Source organism: Bos javanicus, chromosome 12 (genome assembly GCF_032452875.1).
Source record: "Bos javanicus breed banteng chromosome 12, ARS-OSU_banteng_1.0, whole genome shotgun sequence".
Taxonomy (NCBI): domain Eukaryota; kingdom Metazoa; phylum Chordata; class Mammalia; order Artiodactyla; family Bovidae; genus Bos; species Bos javanicus.
The window spans coordinates 73,130,637-73,149,133 of NC_083879.1; the positions used below are offsets into that span (position 1 = coordinate 73,130,637).

Genomic DNA, 18,497 nt, shown 5'->3' on the forward strand with positions numbered 1-18,497 from the left:
ATGATGGAAGATGAATGCAGAGGGCCTATGTTGCCCTTGGCTATATACCTAGATACAGTAATTGCTCAATAAATGTTCACTGAATTACGTTAAGTGGATAAACCACAAGGAATGAAAATAACCCAGTCTTCAAAATACTCCCTAACATAATACTTTTTTTTTTTTTTTTTGCCCAAATTTGGATCCATGCACTCTGCAGTGAAGTGGAAACTTGGAGTCTTAACCACTAGACTGCCAGGGGAGTCCCAAGTCATCTTTAAAAAGCAAACAACAACAACAACAAAACATAATCATAGCCCAGGAAGAGATGGCCAATTTAACCACATATTGGGACTATGTGAAGCACTCCACATGCACTGACCTATTTCGTCCTCACAACAGCTCAAGAGGTTGGTACTGTTAGCTGTCATGTAAGGGAGAGAAAACAGATTCACAGAGATGGAACTCTGTGTCCTGTGCTCTTCCTCACTATTCATACTGCAGGTCTGGTTAAAATTATTTACTAAATGCTGGGCTGGATGAAGCAAAGGCTGGAATCAAGATTGCCAGGAGATATCAATAACCTCAGATATGCAGATGACACCACTCTTATGGCAGAAAGTGAAGAAGAACTAAAGAGCCTCTTGATGAAAGTGAAAGAGAAGAGTGAAAAGGCTGGCTTAAAGCTCAACATTCAGAAAACTAAGACCATGACATCCAGTCCCATCACTTCATGGCAAATAGATGGGGAAACAATGGCTGACTTTATTTTGGGGGGCTCCAAAATCACTGCATATGGTGACTTCAGCCATGAAATTAAAAGACACTTACTCCTTGGAAGGAACGTTATGACCAAGCTAGACAGCATATTAAAAAGCAGAGACATTACTTTGCCAACAAAGGTTTGTCTAGTTAAAAGTTATGGTTTTTCCAGTGGTCATGTATGGATGTTAAGGTTGGACCATAAAGAAAGTTAAGTGTCAAAGAATTGATGCTTTTGAATTGTGATGTTGGAGAAGACTCTTGAGAGTACCTTGGACTGCAAGGAGATCCAACCAGTCAATCATAAAGGCAATCAGTCCTGAATGTTTATTGGAAGGACTGATGCTAAAGCTGAAACTCCAATACTGTGGTCACCTGATATGAAGAGCTGACTCATTTGAAAAGACCCTGATGCTGGGAAAGATTGAAAGCAGGAGGAGAAGGGGATGACAGAGGATGAGATGGTTGGATGGCATCACCAACTCAATGAACATGAGTTTGGGTAAACTCTGGGAGTTGGTGATGGACAGGGAGGCCTGGCGTGCTGCAGTCCATGGGGTGACAGAGAGTCAGACATGACTGAGAGACTGAACTGAACTGAACTGAATGGCTGAATTCTAAGAGTCTCCCCAAAGCATCTACATTCCCTGTAATTCTCAAGGCCCCATAGTTTCACAGAAAGCTCTTCAGGGAGATAATCACCTTTGAAAAGGTAGCTTTATTTCCTACAGCAAAATTGTAAGAAAACTGTAAGACACTTAACATTTGTGTTTCCCTTTAGGAAGCTATCTAGTGCTAAACAAACCATCTATAATTTTGTTCTCAAAATTATGTGGTTATCAGTGGATAAAATTATGACCCCTGAGAAAGCCAGAGTCCCAAAATCTGGCTGGGTAAGTTATTAAATCACATACACACACAAAACAAACAAACAAACAAAACCTGGTATCTAATAAAAGTATCTGTTAAAAATACTTGCTGCTAAAAATATGCTCTGTTGAAGGAAAAAGGATTACCAATTTCATGCGATTTGAAAAAAAAATCAAATTAAAAGAATTAAAACTTTGGTGCCTTATAAAAAGAACATACGAGAACGCTCTGATGTGCATACCTGAGATACAACTGACATTTTCTTCCTTAAATCGTGAAGTCCAATATTGGTTGTACAGATGTCATCAATCCAAATGTGACCTTTGGGTTCCAACAATCTAAAGAGGGCAGCAACTAAGGAACTTTTTCCAGCTCCTGTTCTTCCCACAATGCCCATCTGTAAAGAAATCCAGGAGGGATTAAGAATTACCCAATATGCAACAAATCTGGGAGGAAACCCTGATTGTTGAAGATGAATTTTTAAAGTTCTAGACACTTGCTCCTTGGAAGGAAAGCTATGAGATAGAGTGTATTAAAAAACAGAGACATCACTTTGCCAAAATAGGTCCATACAGTCAAAGTTATGGTTTTTACAGTTATCATGTACAGATGTGAGATTTGGACCATAAAGAAGGCTGAAAACCAAAGAATTGACACTTTTGAGCTGAGCTGTGGTGCTAGAGAAGAGTCTTGAGAGTCACTTGGACAGCAAAGAGATCAAACCAGTTAATCCTAAAGTAAATCAACCCTGAATATTCATAAGAAGGACAGATGCTGAAGCTCCAATACTTTGGCCACCGGATGAGAAGAGCTGACTCATTGGAAAAGACCTTGATGCTAGGAAAGATTAAGGATAAAAAGAGAAGAGAGTGGCAGAGGATGAGATCGTTAGATAGCATCACTGACTCAATGGACATGAGTTAGGGCAAACTCTGGGAGATAGTGGAGGACAGAGATGCCTGGCATGCTGTAGTCCATGGGGTCCCAGAATTGGACACATCTTAGCAACTGAACAATAGCAACAACAAAAAGAGTAGTCTATAAGTTTCTCAGCCGTGGCACTGCTGACATTATGGGCAAGGTAATTCATTGTTGTGGGGGGAGGGGGGGTGGGGCAGCTGTACAGTGTATTATAAGATATTTAGCAATAGTCACAAACTCTACCCACTAGACACCAGCAGCACTCTCCAAATTGTGGCAACCAAAATTATCAGACACTAACAAATTTCCCCTGATAGAGACCCTCTTGTCCCAAAAAGAGTTAAAAATAACAGAATCAATCTACTGGAAGTGAAAAGCTATTAGTCTCCAAAGCGGTCCATAAGAAGTCAGCTTAAGAGGGAGGAGCTAAGATGGTGGAGGAATAAGACAGGGAGAACACTTTCTCCCCCACAAATTCATCAAAAGAACATTTAAACGCCAAGTAAATTCCACAAAACGACTTCTGAATGCCAGCAGAGGACATCAGGCACCCAGAAAAGCAACCCATTGTCTTTGAAAGGAGGTAAGAAAAAATATAAAAGACAAAAAAAGAGACAAAAGAGGGAGGGACAGAGCTCCGTCCCGGGAAGGGAGTCTTAAAAAGAGAGAAGTTTCCAAACACCATGAAATATTCTCACTGCCGAATCTGTGCCGAGCCTTGGAAGCACAGAGGGCAACATAACAGGGAGGAAAAATAAATAAACAATTAAAACCCACAGATTGCGAGCCCTAGGGTAACTCCCCCAGTGGAGAAGCGGTGCAGATGCCTGCACACGCCACTAGAAAGCGGGGGCTGGGCAGGGAGGCGCCGCGCTGGCTGCATTGCTTAGAATAAGGATCTGGCCTGAATACCCCGAGCGCTATCTGAGCGAAATAGTTTGGGCTAGCAAACCAGACTGTGGGATATCTACCATGAGAAAAGCCAGCCCTAACCTAAGACACCGCCAGACCCACGCACAGAACAAAGGACTGAACAGAGATAGCAGGCTGCAGACCATCCCCCTCCAGTGACAGGCAGCCAGAGCCGGAAGAGGGCAATCGCAGCCCCAGAGAGACATTATCTACAAAACTGTAAGCAGGTTTCTTTGCTAACTAAAACTTCTTGGGGTTCTGGATGGTCAACATCCGTCTGAGAAGGTGCGCCAGTTGTACACCTAGATAACTGAGCAGCGGGGAGGCAATAAGTTGCAACAACCACGCTCACCAAACACCTCATCACCTGAGCTGCTCAGACCTGGGAAGGGCACAAAATGCAGGCCCAACCAAGTCTGTGCCTCTGAGGACTACCTGAGTGCCTGAACCTGAGCGGCTTAGACCTGGGAAGTGCAAGCAGCCCACAGTCGGCTGCGGATGGTTCCTGGAGGAGCAACCTAGAGCCTGAGCAGTGTGGGCAGGGAGGCTACATGCACCGTGAGTGGGGGCAGGCCCAGTGTGGCTGAGGCACTGAGAGCACACGCCAGTGTTATTTGTTTGCAGCGTCCCTCCCTCCCCACAGCGCAACTGAACAAGTGAGACTAAAAAAAAAAGTGTCCACCACTGTCCCCTTTGTGTCAGGGCGGAAATCAGACACTGAAGAGACCAGCAAACAGAAGAAGCTATAACAGAGGGAACCGCCTTTGGAAGCTACAGGCAATAGATTAAAACCTTGTGGTTAGTACCGACTACATAGGAAGGGGCCTATATATCTCAAGAAATATAAGCCGGACCAAGGAGCTAGCCGAAAATGAACTGACCCCACAATATCCACAACACCACCAGAGAAAGTCCTAGGTATATTTTTACTATTTTTACGATCATTCTTTGTTTCTTTCTTAATTTTTTTAAAATTTTTAAGTCCTCTATTACTCCTTTAATTTTCAATTTTAAACCTACTAGTACTTTGCAAAAAAAAAAAAAAAAGACCCTATTTTTTTTTAAAAAAAAGCAAACTTCATATATATATATATATTTTATAATTTTTGTGACCTTGTTTTTTTTTTCTTCTTTTCTTTAACATTGTATTTTTGAAATTCCAAACTCTACTCTAGATTTTTACTTTTAGCTTTTTGATATTTGTTATCAATTTTGTACCTATATTTTTTTAATAATTTTTGAGACTTTTTTTTCTTTTTCTCTCTCTTTCTTTCTCTTTTCTTTAACATTGTATATCTGAAATTCCAAACTCTAGATTTTTAATTTATGCTTTTTGGTATTTGTTATCAATTTTGTACCTATATGTTCTTTATAATTTTTGCGACTTTGTTTTTGTTTGTTTGTTTTTTCTCTCTTTCTTTTTCTTCTTCTTTTCTTTAAAATTGCATTTTTGAAATTCCAAACTCTACTCTAGATTTTTCACTTTTGCTTTTTGGTATTTGTTATCAATTTTATACCTATATTTTCTTTATAATTTTTGCGACTTTGGGTTTTTTTTTCTTTTTCTCTCTTTCTTTTCCTTCTTCTTTTCTTTAACATTGTATTTTTGAAATTCCAAACTCTAGATTTTTAATTTTTGCTTATATGTATTTGTTACCAATTTTGTACCTTTAAGAACCCAATGTTCAGGACCCATTTTTTACTAGGGAGCGAGATTACTGGCTTGACTGCTCTCTCCCTCTTTGGACTCTCCTTTTTATCCACCAGGTGGCCTGTGTCCCCTCCCTAACCCCTCTCTACTCTACCCAACTCTGTGAATTTCTGTGTGTTCCAGACGGTGGAGAACACTTAGCGAACTGATTACTCGCTAGATCTGTCTCCCTCCTTTTCATTCCCCCCTTTTATCCTCCTGGCCATCTCTGTCTCCTTCCTCCTTCTTCTCTTCTCTGTATAACTCCGTGAACATCTCTGAGCAGTCCAGTTGTGGAGTGCACATAAGGAAGTGATTACTGGCTAGCCTGCTCGCTCCTCTATTGATTCCACCTCATCTCATTCGGGTCACCTCTAACTCCCTCCTCCCTCTTCCCTTCTCCATGTAACGCTGTGAACCTCTCTGGGTGACCCTCACGGTGGAGAAACTTTTCATCTTTAACGTAGATGTTTTATCAATGGTGCTGTATAGAAGGAGAAGTTTTGAAACAACTGTAAAAATAAGACCGATAACTGGAAGCAGGAGGCTTAAGTCCAAACCCTGACTCCAGGAACTCCTGACTCCAGGGAACATTAATTGACAGGAGCTCATCAAACGCCTCCATTCCTACACTGAAACCAAGCACCACACAAGGGCCAACAAGTTCCAGTGCAAGACAGACCAAGCAAATTCTCCAGCATACAGGAACACAGCCCTGAGCTCCAAGATACAGGCTGCCCAAAGTCACCCCAAAACCATAGACATCTCATAACTCTTTACTGGACACTTCATTGCACTCCAAAGAGAAGAAATCCAGCTCCAACCACCAGAACACCGACACAAGCTTCCCTAACCAAGAAACCTTGACAAGCAACTTGTACAAACCCACACACAGCGAGGAAACACCACAATAAAGAGAACTCCACAAACTGACAGAATACAGAAAGGACACCCCAAACTCAGCAATTTAAACAAGATGAAGAGACAGAGGAATACCCAGCAGGTAAAGGAACAGGATATATGCCCACAAAACCAAACAAAAGAGGAAGACATAGGGAATCTACCTGATAAAGAATTCCAAATAATGATAGTGAAATTGATCCAAAATCTTGAAATCAAAATGGAATCACAGATAAATAGCCTGGAGACAAGGATTGAGAAGATGCAAGAAAGGTTAAACAAGGACCTAGAAGAAATAAAAGAGAGTCAATATATAATGAATAATGCAATAAATGAAATTAAAAACACTCTGGAGGCAACAAATAGTAGAATAACAGAGGCAGAAGATAGAATTAGTGAATTAGAAGATAGAATGGTAGAAATAAATGAATCTGAGAGGAAAAAAGAAAAACGAATTAAAAGAAATGAGGACAATCTCAGAGACCTCCAGGACAATATTAAACGCTACAACATTCGAATCATAGGGGTCCCAGAAGAAGAAGACAAAAAGAAAGGCCATGAGAAAATACTTGAGGAGATAATAGTGGAAAACTTCCCTAAAATGGGGAAAGAAATAATCACTCAAGTCCAAGAAACCCAGAGAGTCCCAAACAGGATAAACTCAAGGCAAAACACCCCAAGACACATATTAATCAAATTCACAAAGATCAAACACAAAGATCAAATATAAAAAGCAGCAAGGGAAAAACAACAAATATCACACAAGGTAATTCCCATAAGGATAACAGCTGATCTTTCAATAGAAACTCTTCAAGCCAGGAGGGAATGGCAAGACATACTTAAAGTGATGAAAGAGAATAACCTACAGCCCAGATTATTGTACTCAGCAAGGATCTCATTCAAATATGAAGAAAAAATCAAAAGCTTTACAGACAAGCAAAAGCTGAGAGAATTCAGCACCACCAAACCAGCTCTCCAACAAATACTAAAGGATATTCTCTAGACAGGAAACACAAAAACGGTGTATAAACTCGAACCCAAAACAATAAAGTAAATGGCACCGGGATCATACTTATCAATAATTACCTTAAACGTAAATGGGTTGAAAGCCCCAACCAAAAGACAAAAACTGGCTGAATGCACACAAAAACAAGACCCCTACATATGTTGTCTACAAGAGACCCACCTCAAAACAAGGGACACATACAGACTGAAAATGAAGGGCTAGAAAAAGATTTTCCATGCAAATACGGACCAAAAGAAAGCAGGAGTAGCAATGCTCATATCAGATAAAATAGACTTTAAAACAAAGGCTGTGAAAAGATACAAAGACGGTCACTACATAATGATCAAAGGATCAATTCAAGAAGAAGATATAACAGTTATAAATACATATGTACCCAACACGGGAGCACCACAATATGTAAGACAAATGCTAACAAGTATGAAAGGAGAAATTACCAATAACACAATAATAGTGGGAGACTTTAATACCCCACTCACACCTATGGATAGATCAACTAAACAGAAAATTAACAAGGAAACACAAACTTTAAACAATACAATAGACCAGTTAGACCTAATTGATATCTATAGAACATTTCATTCCAAAACAATGAATTTCACCTTTTTCTCAAGCGCACACGGAACCTTCTCCAGGATAGACCACATCCTGGGCCATAAATCTAGCCTTGGTAAATTCAAAAAATTGAAATCATTCCAAGCATCTTTTCTGACCACAATGCAGTAAGATTAGATCTCAAATTACAGGAGAAAAACGATTAAAAATTCCAACATATGGAAGCTGAACAACACGCTGCTGAATAACCAACAAATCCCAGAAGAAATCAAAAAAGAAATCAAAATTTGCATAGAAATGAATGAAAATGAAAACACAACAACTCAAAACCTGTGGGACACTGTAAAAGCAGTCCTAAGGGGAAAGTTCATAGCAATACAGGCACACCTCAAGAAACAAGAAAAAAGTCAAATAAATAACCTAACTCTACACCTAAAACAACTAGAAAAGGAAGAAATGAATCCCAAGGTTAGTAGAAGGAAAGAAATCTTAAAAATTAGGGCAAAATGAATGCAAAAGAAACGAAAGAGACAACAGCAAAAATCAACAAAGCCAAAAGCTGGTTCTTTGAAAGGATAAATAAAATTGACAAACCATTAGCCAGACTCATCAAGAAACAAAGGGAGAAAAATCAAATCAATAAAATTAGAAATGAAAATGGAGAGATCACAACAGACAACACAGAAATACAAAGGATCATAAGAGACTACTATCAGCAATTATATGCCAATAAAATGGACCATGGGAAAGAAATGGACAAATTCTTTTTTTTTTAATTTAACTTTACAATATTGTATTGGTTTTTCCATATATCAAAATAAATCTGCCACAGGTATACATGTGTTCCCCATCCTGAACCCTCCTCCCTCCTCCCTCCCCATACCATCCCTCTGTGTCGTCCCAGTGCACCAGCCCCAAGCATCCAGTATCATGCATCGAACCTGGACTGGCGACTCGTTTCATATATGATATTATACATATAAAGTACAACTTTCCAAAAGTGGACCAGGAAGAAATATAAAATCTTAACAGACCCATCACAAGCATGGAAATTGAAACTGTACTCAGAAATCTTCCAACAAACAAAAGCCCAGGTCCAGATGGCTTCACAGATGAATTTACCAAAAATTTAGAGAAGAGCTAACACCTATCCTACTCAAACTCTTCCAGAAAATTGCAGAGGAAGGTAAACTTCCAAACTCATTCTATGAGGCCACCATCACCCTAATACCAAAACCTGACAAAGATGCCACAAAAAAGGAAAACTACAGGCCAATAGCACTGATGAACATAGATGCAAAAATCCTTAACAAAATTCTAGCAATCAGAATCCAACAACACATTAAAAAGATCATACACCACAGCAACAGCAATCAGAGCAGAAAAAGAAATAAAAGGAATCCAAACTGGAAAAGAAGAAGTAAAACTCTCACTGTTTGCAGATGACATGATCCTCTACATAGAAAACCCTAAAGATTCCACCGGAAAACTACTAGAACTAATCAATGAATATAGTAAAGTTGCAGGATATAAAATCAACACACAGAAATCCCTTGCATTCCTATACACTAATAATGAGAAAACAGAAAGAGAAATTAAGGAAACAATTCCATTCATCATTGCAACGGAAAGAATAAAATACTTAGGAATATATCTACCTAAAGAAAATAAAAACGTATATATAGAAAACTATAAAACACTGGTGAAAGAAATCAAAGAGGACACTAATAGATGGAGAAATATACCATGTTCATGGATTGGAAGAATCAATATAGTGAAAATGAGTATACTACCCAAAGCAATCTATGGATTCAATGCAATCCCTATCAAGCTACCAACGGTATTCTTCACAGAGCTAGAACAAATAATTTCACAATTTGTATGGAAATACAAAAAACCTCGAATAGCCAAAGCTATCTCGAGAAAGAAGAATGGAACTGGAGGAATCAACCTGCCTGACTTCAGGCTCTACTACAAAGCCACAGTTATCAAGACAGTATGGTACTGGCACAAAGACAGAAATATAGATCAATGGAACAAAATAGAAAGCCCAGAGATAAATCCACGCACATATGGACACCTTATCTTTGACAAAGGAGGCAAGAATACACAATGGATTAAAGACAATCTCTTTAACAAGTGGTGCTGGGAAAACTGGTCAACCACTTGTAAAAGAATGAAACTAGAACACTTTCTAACACCATACACAAAAATAAACTCAAAATGGATTAAAGATCTAAATGTAAGACCAGAAACTATAAAACTCCTGGAGGAGAACATAGGCAAAACACTCTCCGACATACATCACAGCAGGATCCTCTATGACCCACCTCCCAGAATATTGGAAATAAAAGCAAAAATAAACAAATGGGACCTAATTAACCTTAAAAGCTTCTGCACAACAAAGGACACTCTAAGCAAGGTGAAAAGACAGCCTTCAGAATGGGAGAAAATAATAGCCAATGAAGCAACTGACAAACAACTAATCTCAAAAATATACAAGCAACTCCTACAGCTCAATTCCAGAAAAATAAATGACCCAATCAAAAAATTGGCCAAAGAACTAAATAGACATTTCTCCAAAGAAGACATACAGATGGCTAACAAACACATGAAAAGATGCTCAACATCACTCATTATCAGAGAAACGCAAATCAAATCCACTATGAGGTACCATTTCATGCCAGTCAGAATGGCTGTGATCCAAAAGTCTACAAGCAATAAATGCTGGAGAGGGTGTGGAGAAAAGGGAATCCTCTTACACTGTTGGTGGGAATGCAAACTAGTACAGCCACTATGGAGAACAGTGTGGCAATTCCTTAAAAACCTGAACTAGAACTGCCTTATGATCCAGCAATTCCACTGCTGGGCATACACACTGAGGAAACCAGAATTGAAAGAGACACGTGTACCCCAATGTTCATCGCAGCACTCTTTATAATAGCCAGGACATGGAAGCAACCTAGATGTCCATCAGCAGCTGAATGGATAAGAAAGCTGTGGTGCATATACACAATGGAGTATTACTCAGCCATTAAAAAGAATACATTTGAATCAGTTCTAATGAGGTGGATGAAACCGGAGCCGATTATACAGAGTGAAGTAAGCCATAAAGAAAAACACCAATACAGTATACTAACGCATATATATGTAATTTAGAAAGATGGTAACAATAACCCTGTATATGAGACAGCAAAAGAGACACTGATGTATAGAACAGTCTTTTGGACTCCGTAGGAGAGGGAGAGGGTGGGATGATTTTGGAGAATGGCATTGAAATATGTATAATATCATATATGAAACGAGTTGCCAGTCCAGGTTCGATGCACGATACTGGATGCTTGGGGCTGGTGCAATGGGACGACCCAGAGGGGTGGTATGGGGAGGGAGGAAGAAGGAGGGTTCAAGATGGGGAACACATGTATATCTGTGGTGGATTCATTTCAATATATGGCAAAACCAATACAATATTTTAAAGTTAAAAAATAAAATAAATTTTAAAAAATAAATAAATAAAAGACAAAAAAAAAAAAAAGAAGTCAGCTTAAATTAGCTTTATTCCTACTGTCTAGATATTTTGACCTTGAGAATTACATGGGTAATTTTATAGAGATGTCAACAAGTCAAATCAGAAGTGCTATACATAAACAAGTTACTTCCTCAGCAATCTATTTTTCCAGTTCAGTTCAGTCACTCAGTCGTGTCCAACTCTTTGCGATGCTATGAACTGCAGCACGCCAGGCCTCCCTGTCCATCACCAACTCCTGAAGTCCACCCAAACCCATGTCCATTGAGTCAGTTCTTCACATCAGATGCCCAAAGTGTTTGAGTTTCAGCTTCAACATCAGATCTTCCAATGAACACCCAGGACTGATCTCCTTTAGGATGGACTGGCTGGATCTCCTTGCAGTCCAAGGGACTCTCAAGAGTCTTCTCCAAAACCACAGTTCAAAAGCATCCATTTTTCGGTGCTCAGCTTTCTTCACAGTCCAAATCTCACATCCATACATGACCACTGGAAAACCATAGCCTTGACTAGATGGACCTTTGTTGGTAAAGTAATGTCTCTGCTTTTGAATATGCTGTCTAGGTTGGTCATAACTTTCCTTCCAAGGAATAAGCATCTTTTAATTTCATGGCTGCAATCACCATCTGCAGTGGTTTTGGAACCCAGAAAAATAAAGTCAGCTACTGTTTCCACTGTTTCCCCATCTATTTCCCATAAAGTAATGGGACCAGATGCCATGATCTTCTTTTTCTGAATGTTGAGCTTTAAGCCAACTTTTTCACTCTCCTCTTTCACCTTCATCAAGAGGCTTTTTAGTTCCTATTCATTTTCTGCCATAAGGGTGGTGTCATCCGCATATCTGAGGTTATTGATATTTCTCCCGGCAATCTTGATTCCAGCTTGTGCTTCTTCCAGCCCAGCGTTTTTCATGATGTACTCTGCATAGAAGTTAAATAAGTAGGGTGACAATGTACAGCCTTGATGTACTCCTTTTCCTGTTTGAAAGCAGTCTTTTGTTCCAAGTCCAGTTCTAACTGTTGCTTCCTGACCTGCAACAGGTTTCTCAAGAGGCAGGTCAGGTGATCTGGTATTCCCATCTCTTTCAGAATTTTCCACAGTTTATTGTGATCCACACAATCAAAGGCTTTGACATAGTCAATAAAACAGAAATAGATGTTTTCCGGAACTCTCTTGCTTTTTTGATTAACCAGCAGATGTTGGAAATTTGATCTCTGGTTCTTCTGCCTTTTCTAAAACCAGCTTGAACATCTGGAAGTTCATGGTTCACATATTGCAGAAGCCTGGCTGGGAGAATTTTGAGCATTACTTTACTAGTGTGTGAGATGAGTGCAATTGTGCAGTAGTTTGAGCATCCTTTGGCATTGCCTTTCTTTGGGATTGGAATGAAAACTGACCTTTTCCAGTCCTCTGGCCACTGTTGAGTTTTCCAAATTTGCTGGCATATTGAGTGCAGCACTTTCACAGCACCATCTTTCAGGATTTGAAATAGCTCAACTGGAATTCATCACCTCCACTAGCTTTGTTCGTAGTGATACTTTCTAAGGCCCACTTGACTTCACATTCCAGGATGTCTGGCTGTAGGTGAGTAGTCTATTGTTTAAGAGGAATTAATCTTTGGTAGAGAAGCTAAATCAATTCCTAATATTAAATACCTTAGTTATATTCTATCTTGAAAAGAAACATTTTACAATTATAAACTATAAGTTTCAGTGTCTTTAAAGACAGTGGTCAGCAGACAAATACACATAATGAGTGTATTCACAACAACAGAAACAACCATTTGCTATTTATATGAGACCTTCCATCGGAGCACTTCAAAGGCATTTTATAAACAAATTAATACTTAAAATTGTACCTTTGAAAGAAACATGTTGCGTCAGTCTAGTCATTAAAACCAAAGCCTAGAGAAATTACGGAGAAGGCAATAGCGCCCTACTCCAGTACTCTTGCCTGGAAAATCTCATGGACGGAGGAGCCCGGTGGGCTGCAGTCCGTGGGGTCGCACAGAGTCGGACACGACTGAAGCGACTTAGCAGCAGTAGCAGAGAAATTAAGTGCACTAATGATAAGATTAAGGAATCAATGTAATACAGGTAAAATGCTGGTCAGGAATAAAACTGTACAATAAAAACTGGCTTTTCACTCTGTGCATTCAAGTATTTATGCAGAAACTGGCCTGTGTTTACCAATGATCTTGCCCAATTGCAACCATACCAGCTTGTTAGATACTTACACTTGGATCTTTGTTAACACATCAAATCGAAAATGATCAAAGCCCAATGCTCAGTGCAAAACAGCCCTTTCTTCCGACTTTCCCACTTAACTCTTATTACTTCCTTCTCAGGCTCACAATGTTTAGTTCCAGCTTTCCCTGAGTCCAGCATGGGGCCAAGCCCTGAAGATGCTACTCCTGCAATGTTTCATGACTCAACCCCTTATTTTAATGTCCACAGTTGGCTCCTGAGTGTCAGGCTATATTACCCTTTAAAAGAACAAAATAAAATGAACACTTTCCTTAATCATAATCTGTATAAATGAATTTGAAAAGTAAACTATAGGTTCAATGCAATCCCTATAAAGCTACCAATGGTATTTTTCACAGAGCTAGAATAAATAATTTCACAATTTGTATGGAAATACAAAAAACCTCGAATAGCCAAAGCTATCTTGAGAAAGAAGAATGGAACTGGAAAAATCAACCTGCATCAGCAGGTGGAGTCTTTACCACTGAGCCACCTGGAAAGCCCATATGTTACTGCTGCTGCTGCTAAGTCACTTCAGTCATGTCCAACTCTGTGCAACCCCAGAGATGGCAGCCCACCAGGCTCCCCTGTCCCTGGGATTCTCCAGGCAAGAACACTGGAGTGGGTTGCCGTCTCCTTCTCCAATGCATGAAAGTGAAAAGAGAAAGTGAAGTAGCTCAGTCGTCTCTGACTCTTAGAGACCCCATGGACTGCAGCCCACCGGGCTTCTCCATCCACGGGATTTTCCAGAGTGGGGTGCCATTGCCTTCTCCAAAATATGTTACTAGCAAGATCTAAACTGGATTTACCTTTGTACTATTTGTATTACCTGTGAAATCCTGCACAAAAGAGATAAAAGAGGCTTCTGTAGAGAGCTTTTTTAACTCATGCTGAAGAAATTTATGGAAAAAATCTATTACCATATTGTTTAGGTATACCATAGGCTGAACAGAGAAATAAACGTGGCAGATGGAACCTACTGCCAAAAAAAGAAAAAAATGCAAATAGCTAACTCCTCCATTTCATGGAGGAGAAGGCAATGGCATCCCACTCCAGTACTCCTGCCTGGAAAATCACCTGGACAGAGGAGCCTGGTAGGCTACAGTCCATAGGGTCTCGAAGAGTCAGACACGACTGAGCGACTTCACTTTCACTTTCACTTTCATGCATTAGAGAAGGAAATGGCAACCAACTCCAGCGTTCTTGTCTGGAGAATCCCATCCTGGTGGGCTGCCGTCTATGGGGTCGCACAGAGTCGGACACGACCGAAGCAACTTTGCAGCAGCAGCATTTTCATGGACAGACAACAATTTACACAGTGTTAGTGGTTAAGGTCATTTTACACCCTATGGAAATGACAGCTTTCTTTGTCTAAGCATTTACTCTGTGCTGGGCTCCATTCTAGGTGCTTTACATGTCTTCTCTTGTTTAGATTGTACAGCTATCCAGAGGCTTCCAAACTCATTCTATGAGGCCACCATCACCCTAATACCAGAGGTTAGGTCCTGTCACTTCCATTTTGGAAAAGATTGCAGCCTATGAGATTAACTAGTCTGCCTAACATAAGTAATAATATGGAACTTCAACCCATGTGTTTCAGCCTCTTTTCCATTCTGCTGATGGCCTCCTTATCACCTGGATGGCCTGATACCTTATTGTGCCCTTCTCTTTAAGTAGAAGAGAGAGAAAGTGGGGCCTTGCCTCATGGCTCAGTGGTAAAGAATCTGCCTGCCAATGCAGGAGACATGGTTTTGATCCATGGTCCAGAAAGACCCCACCTGCCACAGAGCAACTAAGCCCATGCTCCACAACTACTGAACCAGTGCTCTAGAGCCCAAGAACTGCAACTATTGAGTCCACATGTCACAACTACTGAAGTCCATGCTTCCTAGAGCCCATGCTCCATAACAGGAGGAGCCACTGAAATAAGAAGCCTGTATACTGCAACTAGACAATGGCCCCCACTGTCTACAAGTAGAGAAAAGACCATGCAGCAACAAAGACCCAGCACACCAAAAAAATCAATCATTTTTTTTTTAAAGAGAGAAAATGGGAAGAGGTATAGTTTCAGTTAAAAGAACAGACCTACCACAGAGATCTTACAGCCAGAAAGTTGAGACACGGTTACAGGTACATGGTGGTGAGTGGGACAAGAGGGATGACATCACTGAGCAAAGAGGGTACCTAAGATCAGGTGGGCTGGCTGTCAGCAGGAAGAACCAACACCCACAGCTGGAATGTAAGAGAAACCTGCAGCTAAGTGGGGCAATGGTTCCCAGGAAACAGGTTAAACAGACTTCATGCCCTGCTTGGGGAGCAAGACTCATGTTTGATCCCATCATGTGGTGAAAGAGCCATACATAAGCTGCTGCATGGGGCTGTCTCTGACTTCAGGTTTAGGCAGGGCTGAGCCTGTGGGAAATCTCTCCAGTTCCTGCAGGAGGCTGGTGTGGGGATGGCAGGACAGGAGGATGAAAAGTTCCTGTGATTATACCTATAGCTGGAAACTGAAATGGCCCAGGACTCCCTAAAATGATGAAATCAACCACAAGATCATCTAAATGGAAAATGTAGCCTGTGTTCAGAATCTACCCAGAAAGCCTAGGATGCTACTGATCTCATGTGGGGTCTTTATTTTTACTTAACATTTCTTCCATGAATTCCAAACCTGCATTGTACTACACTTTCCTGTTGACTCTAACTTCCATAAATTGGGAAAGCAGAAAATGAGGCAAAGAGAATAATGTCGCATTTCTGCTAGGCAGGCTCACTTCCACATCCCCCTACAGCAGCCTCTCTCAATCAAATCCAACACCAAAGGGGTGACCCAGAGTGATGGGGGCTGGGACAAGTGAGCCGGAGAGGGAACCTGGGATGTACACAGGTGGAGTGAAATCACTTCATCAACACACTGCCCGGGTATCATCTCCAAATACATTAATGAAGCAAACAGTGATACTGTAAGTAAGTCGAGACACAAATCAAAAGTCACATTATTGCAGTTATTATAATTCAACCTCCAAATTAAATTTTCCCTCAAACATTTTAGAATCTCAGGTAATCCTGTGATCTGCAGGATTTAAGATGGAAGTATACAAATCTGTTATGTTCCTAAATTGTACTATGAAGTTTCTTAGATAATTCATATTTTATGGCTTTGAGGAAACTTTAAGACCTAAGCAAATTAATGGAATTGCAATGACAATGGAAATTCTGATGGACACAGTGCCGTGAGTAAGCAAACACTGCCTACAGTGCCCTCAGGGACAAGACTCATCAAGAGCTACTACTAAAGTTTTCCCAGCACAGCAGTCTTCACCTTCTTCGAATAAAACTGGTAATAACTGGGAGGAAGCTTTTGCCCGGTGACTAACTGAAGCTGTTCCTTGTGTATCATTTGGGCATTAGGGTGAATATTTTTTCTTTCCCATAATAAGGGTACCATTCTTTAAATTATTGCTATACTCCACTAGATAGGTCTGTGGTGGAAAGAGTTTTCAAGAGTGACTAAACATTTGACACACTAGGTAATCAGTTGTTTATAGGGTTTTCTTGTGTGTGTGTTAGTTACTAGTGCTCACACTTGTGTGTTACTCACCCTTACAGCCAGCAGTCCTCAGCACCCTCTCTGTGCCCTGCAGAATGCCACTTTCAGAGGAACAAAGATGAAAATAAGATGGTCCAATCTTAAGAAGCCTCAGGGTTCTGTGAGCTACAGACCCCAAATTGCAAAGCATATCATAGATGCTAGCTTTTATGTTAATTATGGTATGATTATAGTATTAAGTATATTCACATTGATGTGCAAACAACCCCCAGAATATGTTTTCCCTTGTAAGACTGAAATTCTGTACCCATTAAACAAGTTCCCATTTTCCTCCATCAATCCCTGGAATCCACCATTCAACTTCTTGTCTTTATGAATTTGACTACTCTAGGAAGCCCACATTAATGGAATCATACAGTATTATGTCTGGGTTATTTCATATATCATAATGTCATCAGGGTTCACCTACAATCAGAATTTTCTTTTTTTTAAGGCTGAATATTATTTCCTTGTAAGGATATATCACATTTGTTTATCCATTTAACTGTCACTTTCATGATGGATACTTGTGCTGTTTACAACTTTTGGCTGCTCTGAACACAGGTGTACTATTAACTCTATCTTAAAAGACTGTATAAGATGCTACAGAAACAGAGAAAATTTTAAAGAGCCAGATGTATTAAGGTTGATTGTGAAAATGAGATTTTCACCAGCCAGATGACAGAAGGGAAGAGTCTTTGACATAGAGAGGCAGTGTGTACACACTGGAATCTGGGAGGGCATAATACTTTGGGAGAACCTACACATGACTCAAGTGTAGAGGGGGTATGAATGTGAGGACTTGAGATTGGAGAGATAGGTGTGAAAGAGTTTCCTACCACCTCTTCTGTTCTAGTTTATTCTCTTTGAAGAGCCAACCCTAGTCCCAGCTGAGGGCCCCAAGCTGAATGTAATGGAACATTGCCAAAAGACACGGAAGCTGGCAGGACCAGATCACAAACCTGTCTGCTGTCTCCAATATGGATCTTCTGCTCCCTTCAATTTGCTTTTGACTTTGAGCAAGTCTCTGGGCTCTGACCCTACCTGTCTTCACCTGGGGGCTCTGGTTCTTCACCCCTAACTGAGTTGTGATTCTGGGCTCTTCTTTAGTGGCTACAAGCTCATCTCATGGCTCTTGCTGGAGTAGGTTTGGGGCTATACTATGATTCTAGCAGCAACCCACCCAGGCTAGTAAGGATATATGTGTGCTAAAGAAAGAAGTAGTCTGTGGATGGGATGACAGGGGGGTGGCAGCTAAGTGTGGATAAGTGAAGGATAAGTCTATGGAAAGGGCCAAGGGACAGAGGAGGAGACTGTAACTGTAGAGCACCACTGAGGAAGAGAAGGTTTCAGAAACACAAAGAAAAAAGGATGGGAAGAGAGGAGAGTTATGGACAGGGGGCCAGGGCTGACTTCCCAGATGCCTCATGAATAATCAGGTATCCAATATAGTGTCCTGGGTTAGGTTAAGTCCCAGCCCTAGAGCCCAGGGCCCACCAACCACCACAAGGGAGTTCATGACAACA

At 40.4% G+C, this 18,497-nt stretch overlaps 1 protein-coding gene across 2 annotated transcripts in view; it reads right to left on the bottom strand.

The window, feature by feature from the left end:
• The window catches only part of LOC133258049 (ATP-binding cassette sub-family C member 4-like), a 656,993-nt gene that overhangs the window by 510,963 nt on the left and 127,533 nt on the right, over window positions 1–18,497 (bottom strand). The window contains exon 25 of one of the 2 annotated variants that reach the window (XM_061434383.1): window positions 1,853–2,008. The exons of the other annotated variant lie outside the window; for it this stretch is intronic. Within the exon in view, the coding sequence (XP_061290367.1) occupies window positions 1,853–2,008 (156 nt within the window). The remainder of the gene's footprint in view (window positions 1–1,852; window positions 2,009–18,497) is intronic. 2 annotated transcript variants of the gene reach the window in all.